Here is a 12,428-nt window from a genome sequence, read left to right as displayed (position 1 = left end):
CTAAACAATTTGTGAAGTTTGCACATCTTTAAGCTTTCCCCCCATAGGGTACAATGGGGATTTCAGCAGCCCCTTAACTCCACTTGGGGGGTTCCAGGGTGGCCAAGAGCAACTGCCACAGACATGCTAACTAGGGATGTGCACAAACCTGTTTGGAGGCCCTTTTACGGGCCTCCGAACAGGTTTTAATACTGGCCTGTTTGAAGAGTTCGATGGCAGGAGTAGGATAACATTAAGGTTGGGAGAGGGTGCACTTACCACTCCCTCCGCTTTTCTCCCATTGACACTCGCTGGAAAACCAGTCCAGCAGGGCGGTAGCGTACCTCCTTACCACCCCATCTGCTCTTCGGACCAGAAGTAGAGCATACACACCCGATATGGGCGAGCTACTTCCAGTCTGAAAAGCGAATAGGGCAGCAGGGAGATATGCTGCCAGCCCACCGGACCAGTTTTCCAGGCCTCTGAGTGAGGTCTGATCAGCAACTACTGTAAGAAAAGGGGAGTCAAACAGTCTTAGGCTGGAAATCAGCTGGAAGTTCCTTTCCTGGAAGTAAGTAGAAAGGATATTGACCAGTTTAGCTAGACACATCAGGGAATTTTTGTTCAAGTGCTTGGATCTGTCTGCATGGTTCCTGTAGTCCCTGGAGAAGGGTTTTGCTTGAATGGAAACAGCAATTTTTGATGCCTCTCTAGTTTTCATTATAATCCAATCAACATCAACACATTTATATATATTTATATGGCTAAGGATGTATGTGGCAAGCCCTGCCCACACAGTGCTTTACCAAGTGGAGGTAACAGAGCAGTGGTGATTGGGCAGTGGGGATTCCATATGCAGACAGAAAGGAGGAGCCTGTGATGATTAAGGTCATTTGGAATGCAACTGTTATTGGTCAGATGTGCTTGACTGTAGAAGAGAGAAGAATATATATCAAGGAGCTGGGCCAGTCACACAGCATCTGTGCCTCTAGTTTGCCACCACTCCCAGACCCCACTGCCCCCGCCTGCGCCATTCAATCCAAGTACTAGTGTGCAGATGCTCTGTGCTTGTTAAGCTAGTTAATAAATAGAGCAGGGCTGTACAACTCTGGGCTTCCTGCAGATGTTGGACTATATCTCCCATAATCCCTGACCAATGGACACTGTGGTTGAGGATTATGGGAGTTGTAGTGCAAAAACAACTGGAAGGCCCTGTTGTAGAGTCACTCCTCATTGGTTTCTGCCCTAGTCACATGCTCTTGAAGGCCCAAGATTGCTCAAGCCTTTCTTGTAGGGAGAGGCTTTTCCTTTCCTCTCCCAGAATATTCCCCAAGAAGGGTGAATCTACTCATACTAAAGAGTGGATGGTGCCAACCTACCCGGAACTCCTCACACCAAGGGGGATTTTGTATGCTCCTGCCCACCCGCTTTTGATTACAACTACTCTTAAGAAATTACATAATAATGTAAAATGCCACCCTTCTTCCCAATACATGTTCCATAATGAAAGCAAGGCGACCACTGAAGTGTTTTTTTTTTTTAATAAAACTCATTTTAAGACACTATGACAGGCACAAGTACAAAACTAGGACTGAGCAGCCATCTTCAGAGAACTATATACTCCCCCAACCCTGGCTCCAGTCTTTCTGAAGCAGTTTTGTGACATGCAAGGAAGCTGTTTCTAGACACATCTAAGGATGTTCTGATTAGGAGGCATGTGTGCAAAGTAGACCATATTTCAATTACAAAAGCAAGATCCCACTGCAAACCCTGCAATCAGGGAGTTGCAACGATCCTATATAAGCAAGACTCGTATTCAACCCGTTTTCAGCGCACCCCTAGCCGAGTTCCAGTTGGACAGGCTTCATTAAATATCCACTAGGAAGTATTTGGATGAAGCCTACAGTAAAGCACAACCCCTGCTTACTGCGGCAGTGAGGAAAAGACTTTTGCAGGAAGTGGGTTGCTGTTTTCTACCGCCCCAAAACCTATTGTGTAGTATAGTTGTTTAAAGAGGCAGACAGGACCCTGGAGACAAAGATCAGCAGAGAGCTGAACTTGCAAACTCTTTCAGACCCTCCAAACTGAGGCACTGACTAAACTGCTGTTCAGAGAGTTCCTTGGGAAAGTCTCAGGAGGGTTTCTTCTAGAGAGCTGTGCCGGGGGTGCAGGTGGTGGGGAAACAGATGAGATAAGCTGGACCAAGAGAACCCCTATGAAACATGTTTGGCAATGACGGCAACAACGACAGAGGTTGGAGCTGTTCTCTGAAGCATATACTTTGGAAGATTTTTATCCCTGCGTCTTGAAATCATTGTGCCACGTCAGCAACTCAGTATCTGTAATGATCTGGTTTGAAGGGACCATCTTTTGGTAGTCCCAGATACTTTGCCTGCTTATCGCTCAACTTTGTCAGCTTCACACAGAGTTTATCCAGATGAGCAGCAGCTACAGCTTCATCCAACTGAAAAGAAACACACAGTTAAACCAGAGAGATGGTTAAAGGCCCGGCTGAGCCCACCAAACAAAGCACATTTGGTTGTACATGTGATCCAAAACCTATCAAACCTGCATGCTCCTTTCTTAATGTCCACAGCTCACATGCTCGGGAAATTCTTATTTATTGAAACTAACTCTGTGGCTCATTTCAACCTGAGCGCTGTGATTTAGCTATGCTTTATAAAACAGGGTTTGAAAGAGGGATCTAATCCCCATTTCAAATTCAGGTTCCAGGTTCAGATGAGCCACAGAGTTCTGGTTTTAAAAAACTGGAATTGAAGTGTTGCAGCTCTGTACAGGAGGTGAGGAAGTGCAGAGAGGAGGAAGTGTGCAAGCTTGTTTGGCAGCAGCTCAGGATTCATTTGCTACCAAATAAGCCATTTGTTCAGTCATATGAAGTAGTTCATACTGTTATGCCTCACAAGAAGAGGACAATTTACTCAGTCTCAAAGAAGCAGAGTCCATTGTAAAGGAGCAAGCGCTGAGGAGAGCTGGTCCTGTGGTAGCAAGCAAGAATTGTCCCCTGTGCTAAGCAGGGTCTGTCCTGGTTTGCACTTGAATGGGAGACTACATGTGAGCACTGTAAGATATTCCCCTTAGGGGACGAGGCTGCTCTAGGAAAAACATCTGCATGCTGACGGTTCCAAGTCCCCTCTCTGGCATCTCCAAGATAGGGCTGAGAGAGATTCTTGCCTGCAGCCTTGGAGAAGCCGCTGCTAGTCTGTGTAGACAATACTGAGATAGATGGACCAATGGTCTGACTCAGTAGAAGGCAGATTCCTATGTACTCCTGGGTGTTTTTGTGTTCAGTGCTTTCTGCAAAGGGCAGTGTCAAAAACGGTGTGTATGTCTGTGTGGTTTGGACTTTTGCATAAGGCTTCACTTCACAACCCAAACAAATTCTTCCTGCAAAGTGATTTGTGCACTAATATATAGGATTATTCCTCACAGGAATCTTCCATCATGCATCAGTGTAGACAATAACTGCTGTTATGAATGGTCCCTGTGCTCCCCCCGCCCCCTGTGCTTTTCTTTTATACCATCTATGACCCATACTTCTTGCATTTCATGGCATTTTTGCTCCACTGTTTACATTTGTATGTGCATGTAGAATTTATACATCTATAATATAAAGCTGCTTGGGTCTGACTGGCTGACATTAAACTCCCAGACCAAACCACAAGAGATAGAAACATGCCATTTTCGCAGGTAGGTTCCAGACCTTGCCCAGACTACCAAAATATTCAAAAGCCGAGAAAAATCCATTACTTTCCCAGAAAATTTGGAAAAACTCTCCCACTGCAGAGCATGGGGAGACCTCATAGAGCTACAAAAAGACTAGAGTCACAGCAAGGCAAGACATTAATATGTTTGCAGACTGCAAGCTCTCTGACTCATTCACTGACATGAAACTCCTAGATCAAATCACGGAAGACAGACTTTTTGCAGGTAAGTACCCGACCTTGCCCTGGCTATAGAAAAAAATCTCAGAAAAATGCATTAATTCCCTAAAAAAAATTGGGGAAACTACCCCACTGGACAGCATTGGTCATGAGATCTCATAGAGATAGGAAGAGACTAGAATCACAACATCATAAGATGCTAATATGCTTGCAAACTGCAAACTGTTTTACTTGTATTACTATATAAGAATTCTGTCAACTGATAACATTGGATGCATCTGATGAAGTGGACTGAAGTCTACAAAATCTTATGCCACAAATCAGTTCCCAAAGTGACAAGATTTTTCTGAATTTTATGCAGAGGACTTGCATTTTCTAATATATAGCAATTCTAGGCAAAACTGTGTGCGAGTGAACATGCATACAGCCCAGGGGAAGTGTCCTAAAGAACCATTCACATCAACTCTTCCATCTATCAACACACTTCTGTTCTGCACAGGGTTATTTTTATTTATCAAAAGAAACATTCTAATGATCACTTCTGGATCTGGCCAAATTTCAAAGATTGTAGAGCTTTGCCTATTAGCATTTTGCCAAATTCATGGACTTTTGAGAAAATTGAGGCCAGATGACTTTTCCCCCTTTTCAAGTGAGCAATTTTTGACATCTCTTCCACCCTCAATCCAGAACAAAGAATTCATTGATAATTGTCATAATTAAGGAGAAACCCAGGGGAAATAAGTAGCAAAAAAATAAGCCAAGCTAGAGATTTTGCAGTGACATAGTGGATACCTGGGCAAATTAGGAACAGACTAACTGGTTTTGTTCAGATGTTCAGGAAGTGGTGAAATTCCCTCCTCCCATTATGCCAGTGCACAGGAACCAGCTACAATTATACTCCAAAATAATTGCCGAAGGAAGGGGGCAACATGGAGTCACAGCAATCCCACCTCTCATTTGACTAACCATGAAACATGCTCCTATGCATGAATTCCTCAGGAGAGCGCGAGTCTTGGAAGCAAGCAAAGTTCTCAAGAATGCATGGCAATCCAAAAGCACAAGATGAAGCTTGCAAGCCTTATGAGCAATGCTTTGAAGTTCCCGTCACAAAATAGGTCAAGGTTAATCTGTTTGCCAGGGGCTGCTCTCACATCTGCAGCTCTATGGAGAAAAACCCTCCACTTCCTAGAACTGCCATCCACTAGGAATATGCACAAAGCATTTTGGCACCTCCAATTTGAGGTGCTGAAATGCTTCAAGCTGCCCCTTCAAACAGAAGTGAGGGATTCAAAAGGGTGCAGGATTTCTAGCTGTACATTAACACAGAGCCCGCTTGCTACCACCTTGTTTCTCCCTTCAGGTACACGTTTCTCTTCCTGCCTCCCCCGCCACCAGGGCAGCATTTCTTCCTGCATTGTTGTAGAGTTTCAGCTGCGTCTTTGCAGCAGAATGTCGTGCAGGGGAGCACCTTGGTATTATATTGACTTTTAACAAGGACACTAATAAACTGCAGGCTCTAGGCAGGTGCAGGCTCTTCCCATGAGGTTTATGTGCAAAAATTACAGTATACTGGGCCTGCTACAGAGTTAAGGGCCAGCAGAAGTAGCCGCAGTCAGAACCAGATTAACTTATTTTTAATTGCATGTGAATTGCTTTGAAACTTGAAGACAGCACACCTCAGACTGAAAGGCAGCATACGGACAACAAATAATTATTCCCTGCAGAAGACATATGCTTTAGACCAAGTACATTCAAGTACTAGGCCCATGGGTTAGTACGAGCTAGCCCACAAAACATATGCTCTACTACTGTTCTATGGCTTCTCCAAAAACTAGACCATCTATTCAGCATATCAACTCACCTTCTTTGGCAGAATATGGACTCCTACAGCATATTTGCCAGGATTTGTCCAGAGCTCTATCTGTGCCAGCACCTGGTTGGTAAACGAGTTGCTCATGACAAAACTGGGATGACCCATGGCACACCCTAAGTTCACCAGTCTGCCTTCTGCCAAAAGTATGATGTGACGGCCATTTTTCAGTGTGTAACGGTCCACCTGAAGAAGTAAAAACAGTGATTTGAACCATTAATTGATTTCTATGTGGCAGGTCAGAACTCACCAAAGACAATGAGGGGATTCTCATGATTGGGCAAAAGTGGGCTAAGGGAGCCTTGCCTGCTTTTGCCCAATCGTCTGCTGCCACGGGAGCCACGTGGCTCCCGGCAGCAAACCCTCCTAATTCCCCCTCCCCTTAGATGAGGTTAGCGGAGCGAGCACTCTGCTAACCCTGTCTTTTCGTTTGTGTGTTGCCACGCCACGGCTCCACGCTGTTGCAACACATGAGGAGACCCCCCACTGGGAGGCTGAACCAAGCCTCCTAGTCCTGGGGTCCCTCCAGGATGCTCACGCGGGGCATCCTGGAACTTCCGGGGGGCCTTGTGGCCCCTCATCCCCGTAGCCCCAGCAGTGACAGAGCCTGCAGTCGTGTGGGCAGCTGATCCACCGGTCCAGGGCTGCTTTCCTAATTGTCTGTGGAGAGAGCAGGCTAAGCCCGCTCTCCCTGCAAACCCTTTCCAGGCGAGTCTCACTGATCATGAGACTCACCTCAATGCAAGTCTGGTTTATTTAGTGCTCCTGTGGCATGCCAGAATACCACCACGAACCATAAGACTAACTTTAGCTGAAATTGAATTGGGATTTATTGGCACAATACGCAGAAGATGAAAAAAATTAAGACAACATGGTAAAATGATGTTATCGCAACACAAGTGCAGACCCTTTCCTTTCTTGCACCTCCATAGCACCTACTTAACTCTTTTGCAAAGAAATGCAGAAAGTGATAAGAGTAAGATGATAAAGAATCAAAAGCTCTGAAAAAGTAGGGGGGAAGGAAAAGGAGAAAGAGAAAAGTAGCATGGTATGGAGAGAAGACTTCATATCACATCTTCTACTTGTTGTTTCTGGATCAATTTTAGTTGTTGGCTTGGAAAGGTCTCTGCTTTATTGACCCCATCAGGGTAGTAAAACTATGGATAGATATAGCAGCCATAAGGGTAGTAGAATGTGAGATCTCAGTGGTTCCAAGATCTCAAGTGGAGGAATAGAATTAATATGAGGAGTTCAGCTAAGGAAAGCACAAAAATTCATGTGTGGAAACAAATTGCTGACCCAACATAGAATCACTATTCCATGTGTAAGTGTTATGGGAACAAAGCACTTAAACTGGTACTCTCTGGGGGTGCACACTGGAAATAACATCCGTTTAAAGACAGGTGCAGCTCTCTGCTGGAAGTGGAAATACACAACTGCCCTTTTCTAGCAATTTGTCTAATCTGGGCTTGATTAAGGAGATCTATACTTTTGTGCAGACAAGAGGAAGTACAGAGATAAAAGATCAACAAGTTGTTCCTTTAAAAGCATTGGATCTAAAAAGGCCTAAAATGTAATAATAATGTATAAATACATAAAAAGAATGTGAATACAGAGTCATTTCAGAGCAAGCAACTTCCTGGACTGAAATAAGAAAATAGCTGAGAAATTAAGATTACTATTAGAATGACAACTGAAGGGTAAAAAGAGCTTTTTCACTTGAATAGGAGTGTTTCCTCAAATTATATGGTTAAAAGAATGTGGGCATCATGGGGCAGTGAAGAGAGAATTTGTATCCAACTGCATCAAAATATCTTGCAGGCCCTGAGAATCAGATGGTTTAAGAGTACAGTAAATTTGCTACCTGGTTAAGGCTGAATAAGAAAAACTAGAAGACAGGGACTAATTAAGAATTGTGCCCTGGGTAGAAGCATTTTAAAAGCTACCACTTGACTTGGTCTTTTAAGTTACTCTGTGGTAGTTCAGATGATACATCCAAGCTAGCCTCACCAGCCATGTGAATAAGGATGTGCACAAGAATGTTTTGCTCTCACTCCTGGTATGCCTTTAACCTTCTAGTTATATTCAAAATGCTCCCTCACACACAACTGAGGCTTACAATGGCACCAAATAAGTTGCTAGAAGCACTGAGTGTAGAATGCAAAGCTAGAATACATATCTGGGTCCACCCGTATAAATGAAGGGCCTAAGCCTCTTCAGGTAATATGACATGGGCATTTATTGCCTGGGAAACCAGGAAAAGAGAATGTGCCTAAAGGGAGAGAAATGTCAGTGTAAGGACTGTGGTGCAGATGTGCAAAGTATTTATTGTTAACTAAGACCATATGTCTTAAACATACAGTTTAGGGGTTTTTGTTGGCACATACTGTTGGCACATACTGTTTTCGTCTTATCATTCCAGACATTTAACAGTAACATGTACAGGTGAGCATTTAGGTTGTCTTATTGATCTTTTATGAAATCATTATGTGCCTAAATTATGTTGCCTTAATCATCAAATCAGAAAGTTGCAAGAAAGTTAAACATACTGTGGCAAATAAAGTGGCAAATGCGGATCAATGTTGGCAAGTGTAAAGTGATGCACATTGGGACGAAAAACCCCAACTTCAAGTATACGCTGATGGGATCTGAGCTGTCGGTGACTGACCAGGAGAGGGATCTTGGGGTGTGGTGGACAGATAATTGAAAGTGTCGACTCAATGTGTGGCAGCTGTGAAAAAGACCAATTCCATGCTAGGGATCATTAGGAAGGGGATTGAAAATAAATCTGCTAATATTATAATGCCCTTATACAAAACTATGGTGTGGCCACACCTGGAATACTGCATACAATTCTGGTCACCACATCTCAAAAAGGACGTTGTAGGACTGGAAAAGGTGCAGGAGAGGGCAACCAAGATGATCAGGGGCCTAGAGCACCTTTCGTATGAGGCAAGGCTGCAACACCCGGGGCTTTTTAGTTTAAAAAAATTTAATAGAATTATGATGAAAGTTATGATGAAAGGAACATTTCCCCTGCTACCTGAGCAAAGAGGCTCCTGTTAAAAGTGGTGATTCTCTTTATTTAGCAGAGGGAGAGCAATTGGCCCTATCAATTTCCAGCACAGCATCCCTCCAGGGTCTGTTGCTGGTGCCTATCTTATGTTTCTAAAAAGAAACACAAATCTTTAAAAAAAGATTTGTGAGCCCTTGGGGACAGGAAACTTTTTAATTTATGTTTATGTATACAGCTTTGGGAACTTTTGTTGAAAAGCGGTACATCAATATTCATTATATTTCTATAAACAATTTAAATAATTGCAATACTGCCAACAGTGCAATATTGGGAAAGGATTACAACTATTCTAGACAGAACCATGACATCAACTGGTATATATGGCCCTGAGAAAGCTGAGATTATAATGAATATATTGTATGTAAACACAAATATTTTAAAAATTTTCCTGAAAATTCTTGTAGAAACAGAAGGTTACATTTTCACTTAGGTTTTTGTTATCAAAATCATGCTGTCCAGTTTTTAATGTGATGTTTTATGAAGAACACATTTATATTAGAACCCTCTCCTATCTAATATGGTGTCTAATCTGTCAATTACGCAGAGTGGTGAATTTTTGCACAGGATATTCATATTGGGACAAATTTAACAGCCTAATAAGAAAGATATATTTACAAACACTGAGATCCTGGAAGTCCAAGCTTCAGGGTTAAAACAGGACATAATATAATTGACAAATCTAAGCTCCAAGTAAACAATGACGAGAACAAACAGTATCATGTTTATCATGGTTATGAGAGGTTTTTTTATACAACAGAATGCACACCTTAGAAAACAAAGGGGACTGAAAAAAGAGAGATTACTGATGGAGATTTCTAAAAAAGATAGAGCACTCTTATTTATTAAGGATAAGTAAGAAACTATTCAAGTTATTAAAATGCTTCAACAACAACTTTCTATGTTGGTATTAAATGAAATTGAACGGAATTTAAAGTATGTGAAACAGAAGCCGTTTGAATTTGCAAACAAACCAGGCAAGTTATTGGCTTGGAAAATTTGAAGTGTGAGAAAGAATAAGTACATAGCAACAGCAATAGCAATAGCACTTACATTTATATACCGCTCTATAGCTGGAAGCTCTCTAAGCGGTTTACAATGATTTAGCATATTGCCCCCCAACATTCTGGGTACTCATATCCAAGATATCTACAAAAAATAGACTTTCTTATGATGAAAGGGAAATAAAAAGGGAATTTTTCAGATATTACTCTGAATTATATAAAGAAAACAAAGTAGAGGATATAAAAAATGATGAATTCTTGAAGAGGCAAAATATTTCACAACTTACTAAGTAACATATAGAAATTATGAATGCACCGATATCAGTAATGGAATTAACAGAAGTAATAAATCAAAATAAAGTTAATAAAGCACCTAGGCTTCATAGTCTGTCAGCTTTGTATTACAAAACTTTTAAAGATCAACTATTACAGCCTTTGCAATGGACGATGAATGATATTTTGCAAAAAGGGAATATGCCGGAGTCTTGGAAATATGCCAGCATTGCAGTAATTCCAAAACCTGATCAGGATTTAACTCAAGTTAAGAATTACAGGCCAATTTCACTGTTAAATAATGATTATAAACTTTTTGCTACCATTTTGGCAAGAAGAATGAAGGTTGTATTAAGAGCTTTTATTCATGAAGATCAAGCAGGGTTTTTTTTTGTTTTTTAACCAAAAAGGCAACTAAAAGACGTGAGAACAGTCTTAAATGTATTGAAGTACTATGAAAAATAGTGATAAACAGATAGCTATGATCTTTTTGGATGCAGAGAAAGCATCTGATAACGTCTCCTGGCAGTTTACGTGGAAGTTACTGGATGTAATGGGAACTGGTAATAATTTTATTAGGGCCATTAAGACAATATATTTGGAGCAATATTCCAAAATTATTATAAATGGGGAAGTATCAAATAACTGTAAAATACAAAAAGGAACTAGACAAGGTTGTCCACTTTCCCCATTACTTTTTATCTTAGTTCTGGAAGTGCTTTGTAGAAATATTAGAGAAGGTGACCAAATACAAGGACCGAAAGTAGGGAAACAGGAATATAAACTCAGAGCCTTTGCAGATGATGCGGTGTTTTTTCTGGAAAATTAATTAGGAAAGGTTGGAAGGCTCTTGGAAAAAATAGAACAATTGGCTGGGTTTTATATTAATAAGAGTAAAACGAAAGTGTTGACAGAAAATATGGACCAGAAATCAAATGATAAACTTTATGAGATAAGTGAATTGAAAGTAGAGAAGAAAATCAAATATTTGGGCGTCTGACAAATAAGAACTCTTCGTTTTCAAATAATTTTAAAATATCGAATACAGTAAGAAGTGATTTGCAAAGATAGACTAGAATGAACTTATCTTTAATGGGAAGAATTACAGTTGTGAAGATGAATGCTTTATCTAAAATGTTGTTTCTTTTTCAGACTATTCCTATAATTAATACCTTAACTTGTTTTAAGCAATGGCAAAAGGATATAACTAAATTTGTTTGGCAAGGGAAGAGACCAAGAATTAAATTTAAAAATTTAACAGATGCTAAAGGAAGAGGTGGTCTTACCCTGCCTGATTTAAGGCTGTATTTTGATGCTGTTTGATGTGGTTGAAGGAATGGATAACATTAAAAAATCCCAGAATACTTGATTTGGAAGGATTTGATAGAAAGTTTGGCTGGCATTCATATTTGTGGTATGATAAAAGCAAAGTACATAAAGATTTTCTTAATCACTATGTAAGAAGGAGTCTGATGGGAGTATGGGCAAAATATTAAAACATGGCTGGAGTGTAAAACTCCACTATGAGTATCCCCGATTGAGGTTTTGGCATATTTTGGATAAATATGCAATCTGAATGGGATACTTTCAGGGATTTGTTATATTTTCAAGAGAAGGGCTGTAAATTAAAAAATTCAAATGAAGTACAAAATTTGGTTAGTAACTGGTTTCAGTATCATCAGTTAAATGAAATTTTTAAAAAGGATCTTAAGGTTGGGTTTATGGATCAAATGTTGAGATTTGAGAAGGAGTTGTGTAAATATGATGAAAGATTAGTCTCTAAGATGTAGAAGTTGTTGCTTTTGGAGGAGACAAGAGATGAAGTGGTCCAAACGACTATGATAAAATGGGCTCAAGATGTGCGTCATAATATAGATATGACTGCTTGGGAAAATTATGGAAAACTGATTTAAAGTTTATTGCATGTTATACTTTAAAAGAAAATTATTATAAGATGATGTATAGGTGGTATCTGACCACTGAAAAAATTAGCATTAATGTATTAAAATGTTTCAAACAAATGTTGGAAATGTGGACAATGCGAAGGAACATTTTTCCATATTTGGTGGTCATGCGGGAAGGCAAAGGCCTTTTGGGATATGATATACAATGAGCTAAAATCTTTAAAGTGACATTTCTTAAGAGGCCAGAATCGTTCCTGCTGGGAATAACTGAAAAAGAGTTCAACATTTTTTATGTATTCAACCACAGCGGCCAGGATAGTATATGCGCAAAAATGGAAAGACCCTAAAATGCCCTCAAAAGAAGACTGGTCAATAAAAATTTCGGAATATGCCGAGATGGCAAAGCTTACAGCACTTATAAGA

At 40.6% G+C, this 12,428-nt stretch overlaps 1 protein-coding gene across 1 annotated transcript in view; it reads right to left on the bottom strand.

Moving 5' to 3' along the window:
• Positions 1-1,501: 1,501 nt before the first annotated feature.
• AHCY (adenosylhomocysteinase) overlaps positions 1,502-12,428 on the bottom strand; it is a 47,093-nt gene continuing 36,166 nt past the window's right edge. The window contains exons 9-10 of the mRNA XM_053243655.1: positions 5,743-5,937; positions 1,502-2,443 (exon numbers count right to left, since the gene is read on the bottom strand). Of these exons, the coding sequence (XP_053099630.1) occupies positions 2,312-2,443; positions 5,743-5,937 (327 nt within the window). The 3' untranslated portion in view covers positions 1,502-2,311. The remainder of the gene's footprint in view (positions 2,444-5,742; positions 5,938-12,428) is intronic.

The sequence above is a fragment of the Hemicordylus capensis genome, chromosome 4 (genome assembly GCF_027244095.1).
Source record: "Hemicordylus capensis ecotype Gifberg chromosome 4, rHemCap1.1.pri, whole genome shotgun sequence".
Lineage (NCBI taxonomy): Eukaryota > Metazoa > Chordata > Lepidosauria > Squamata > Cordylidae > Hemicordylus > Hemicordylus capensis.
This window is presented reverse-complemented; position numbering and strand designations above follow the sequence as displayed.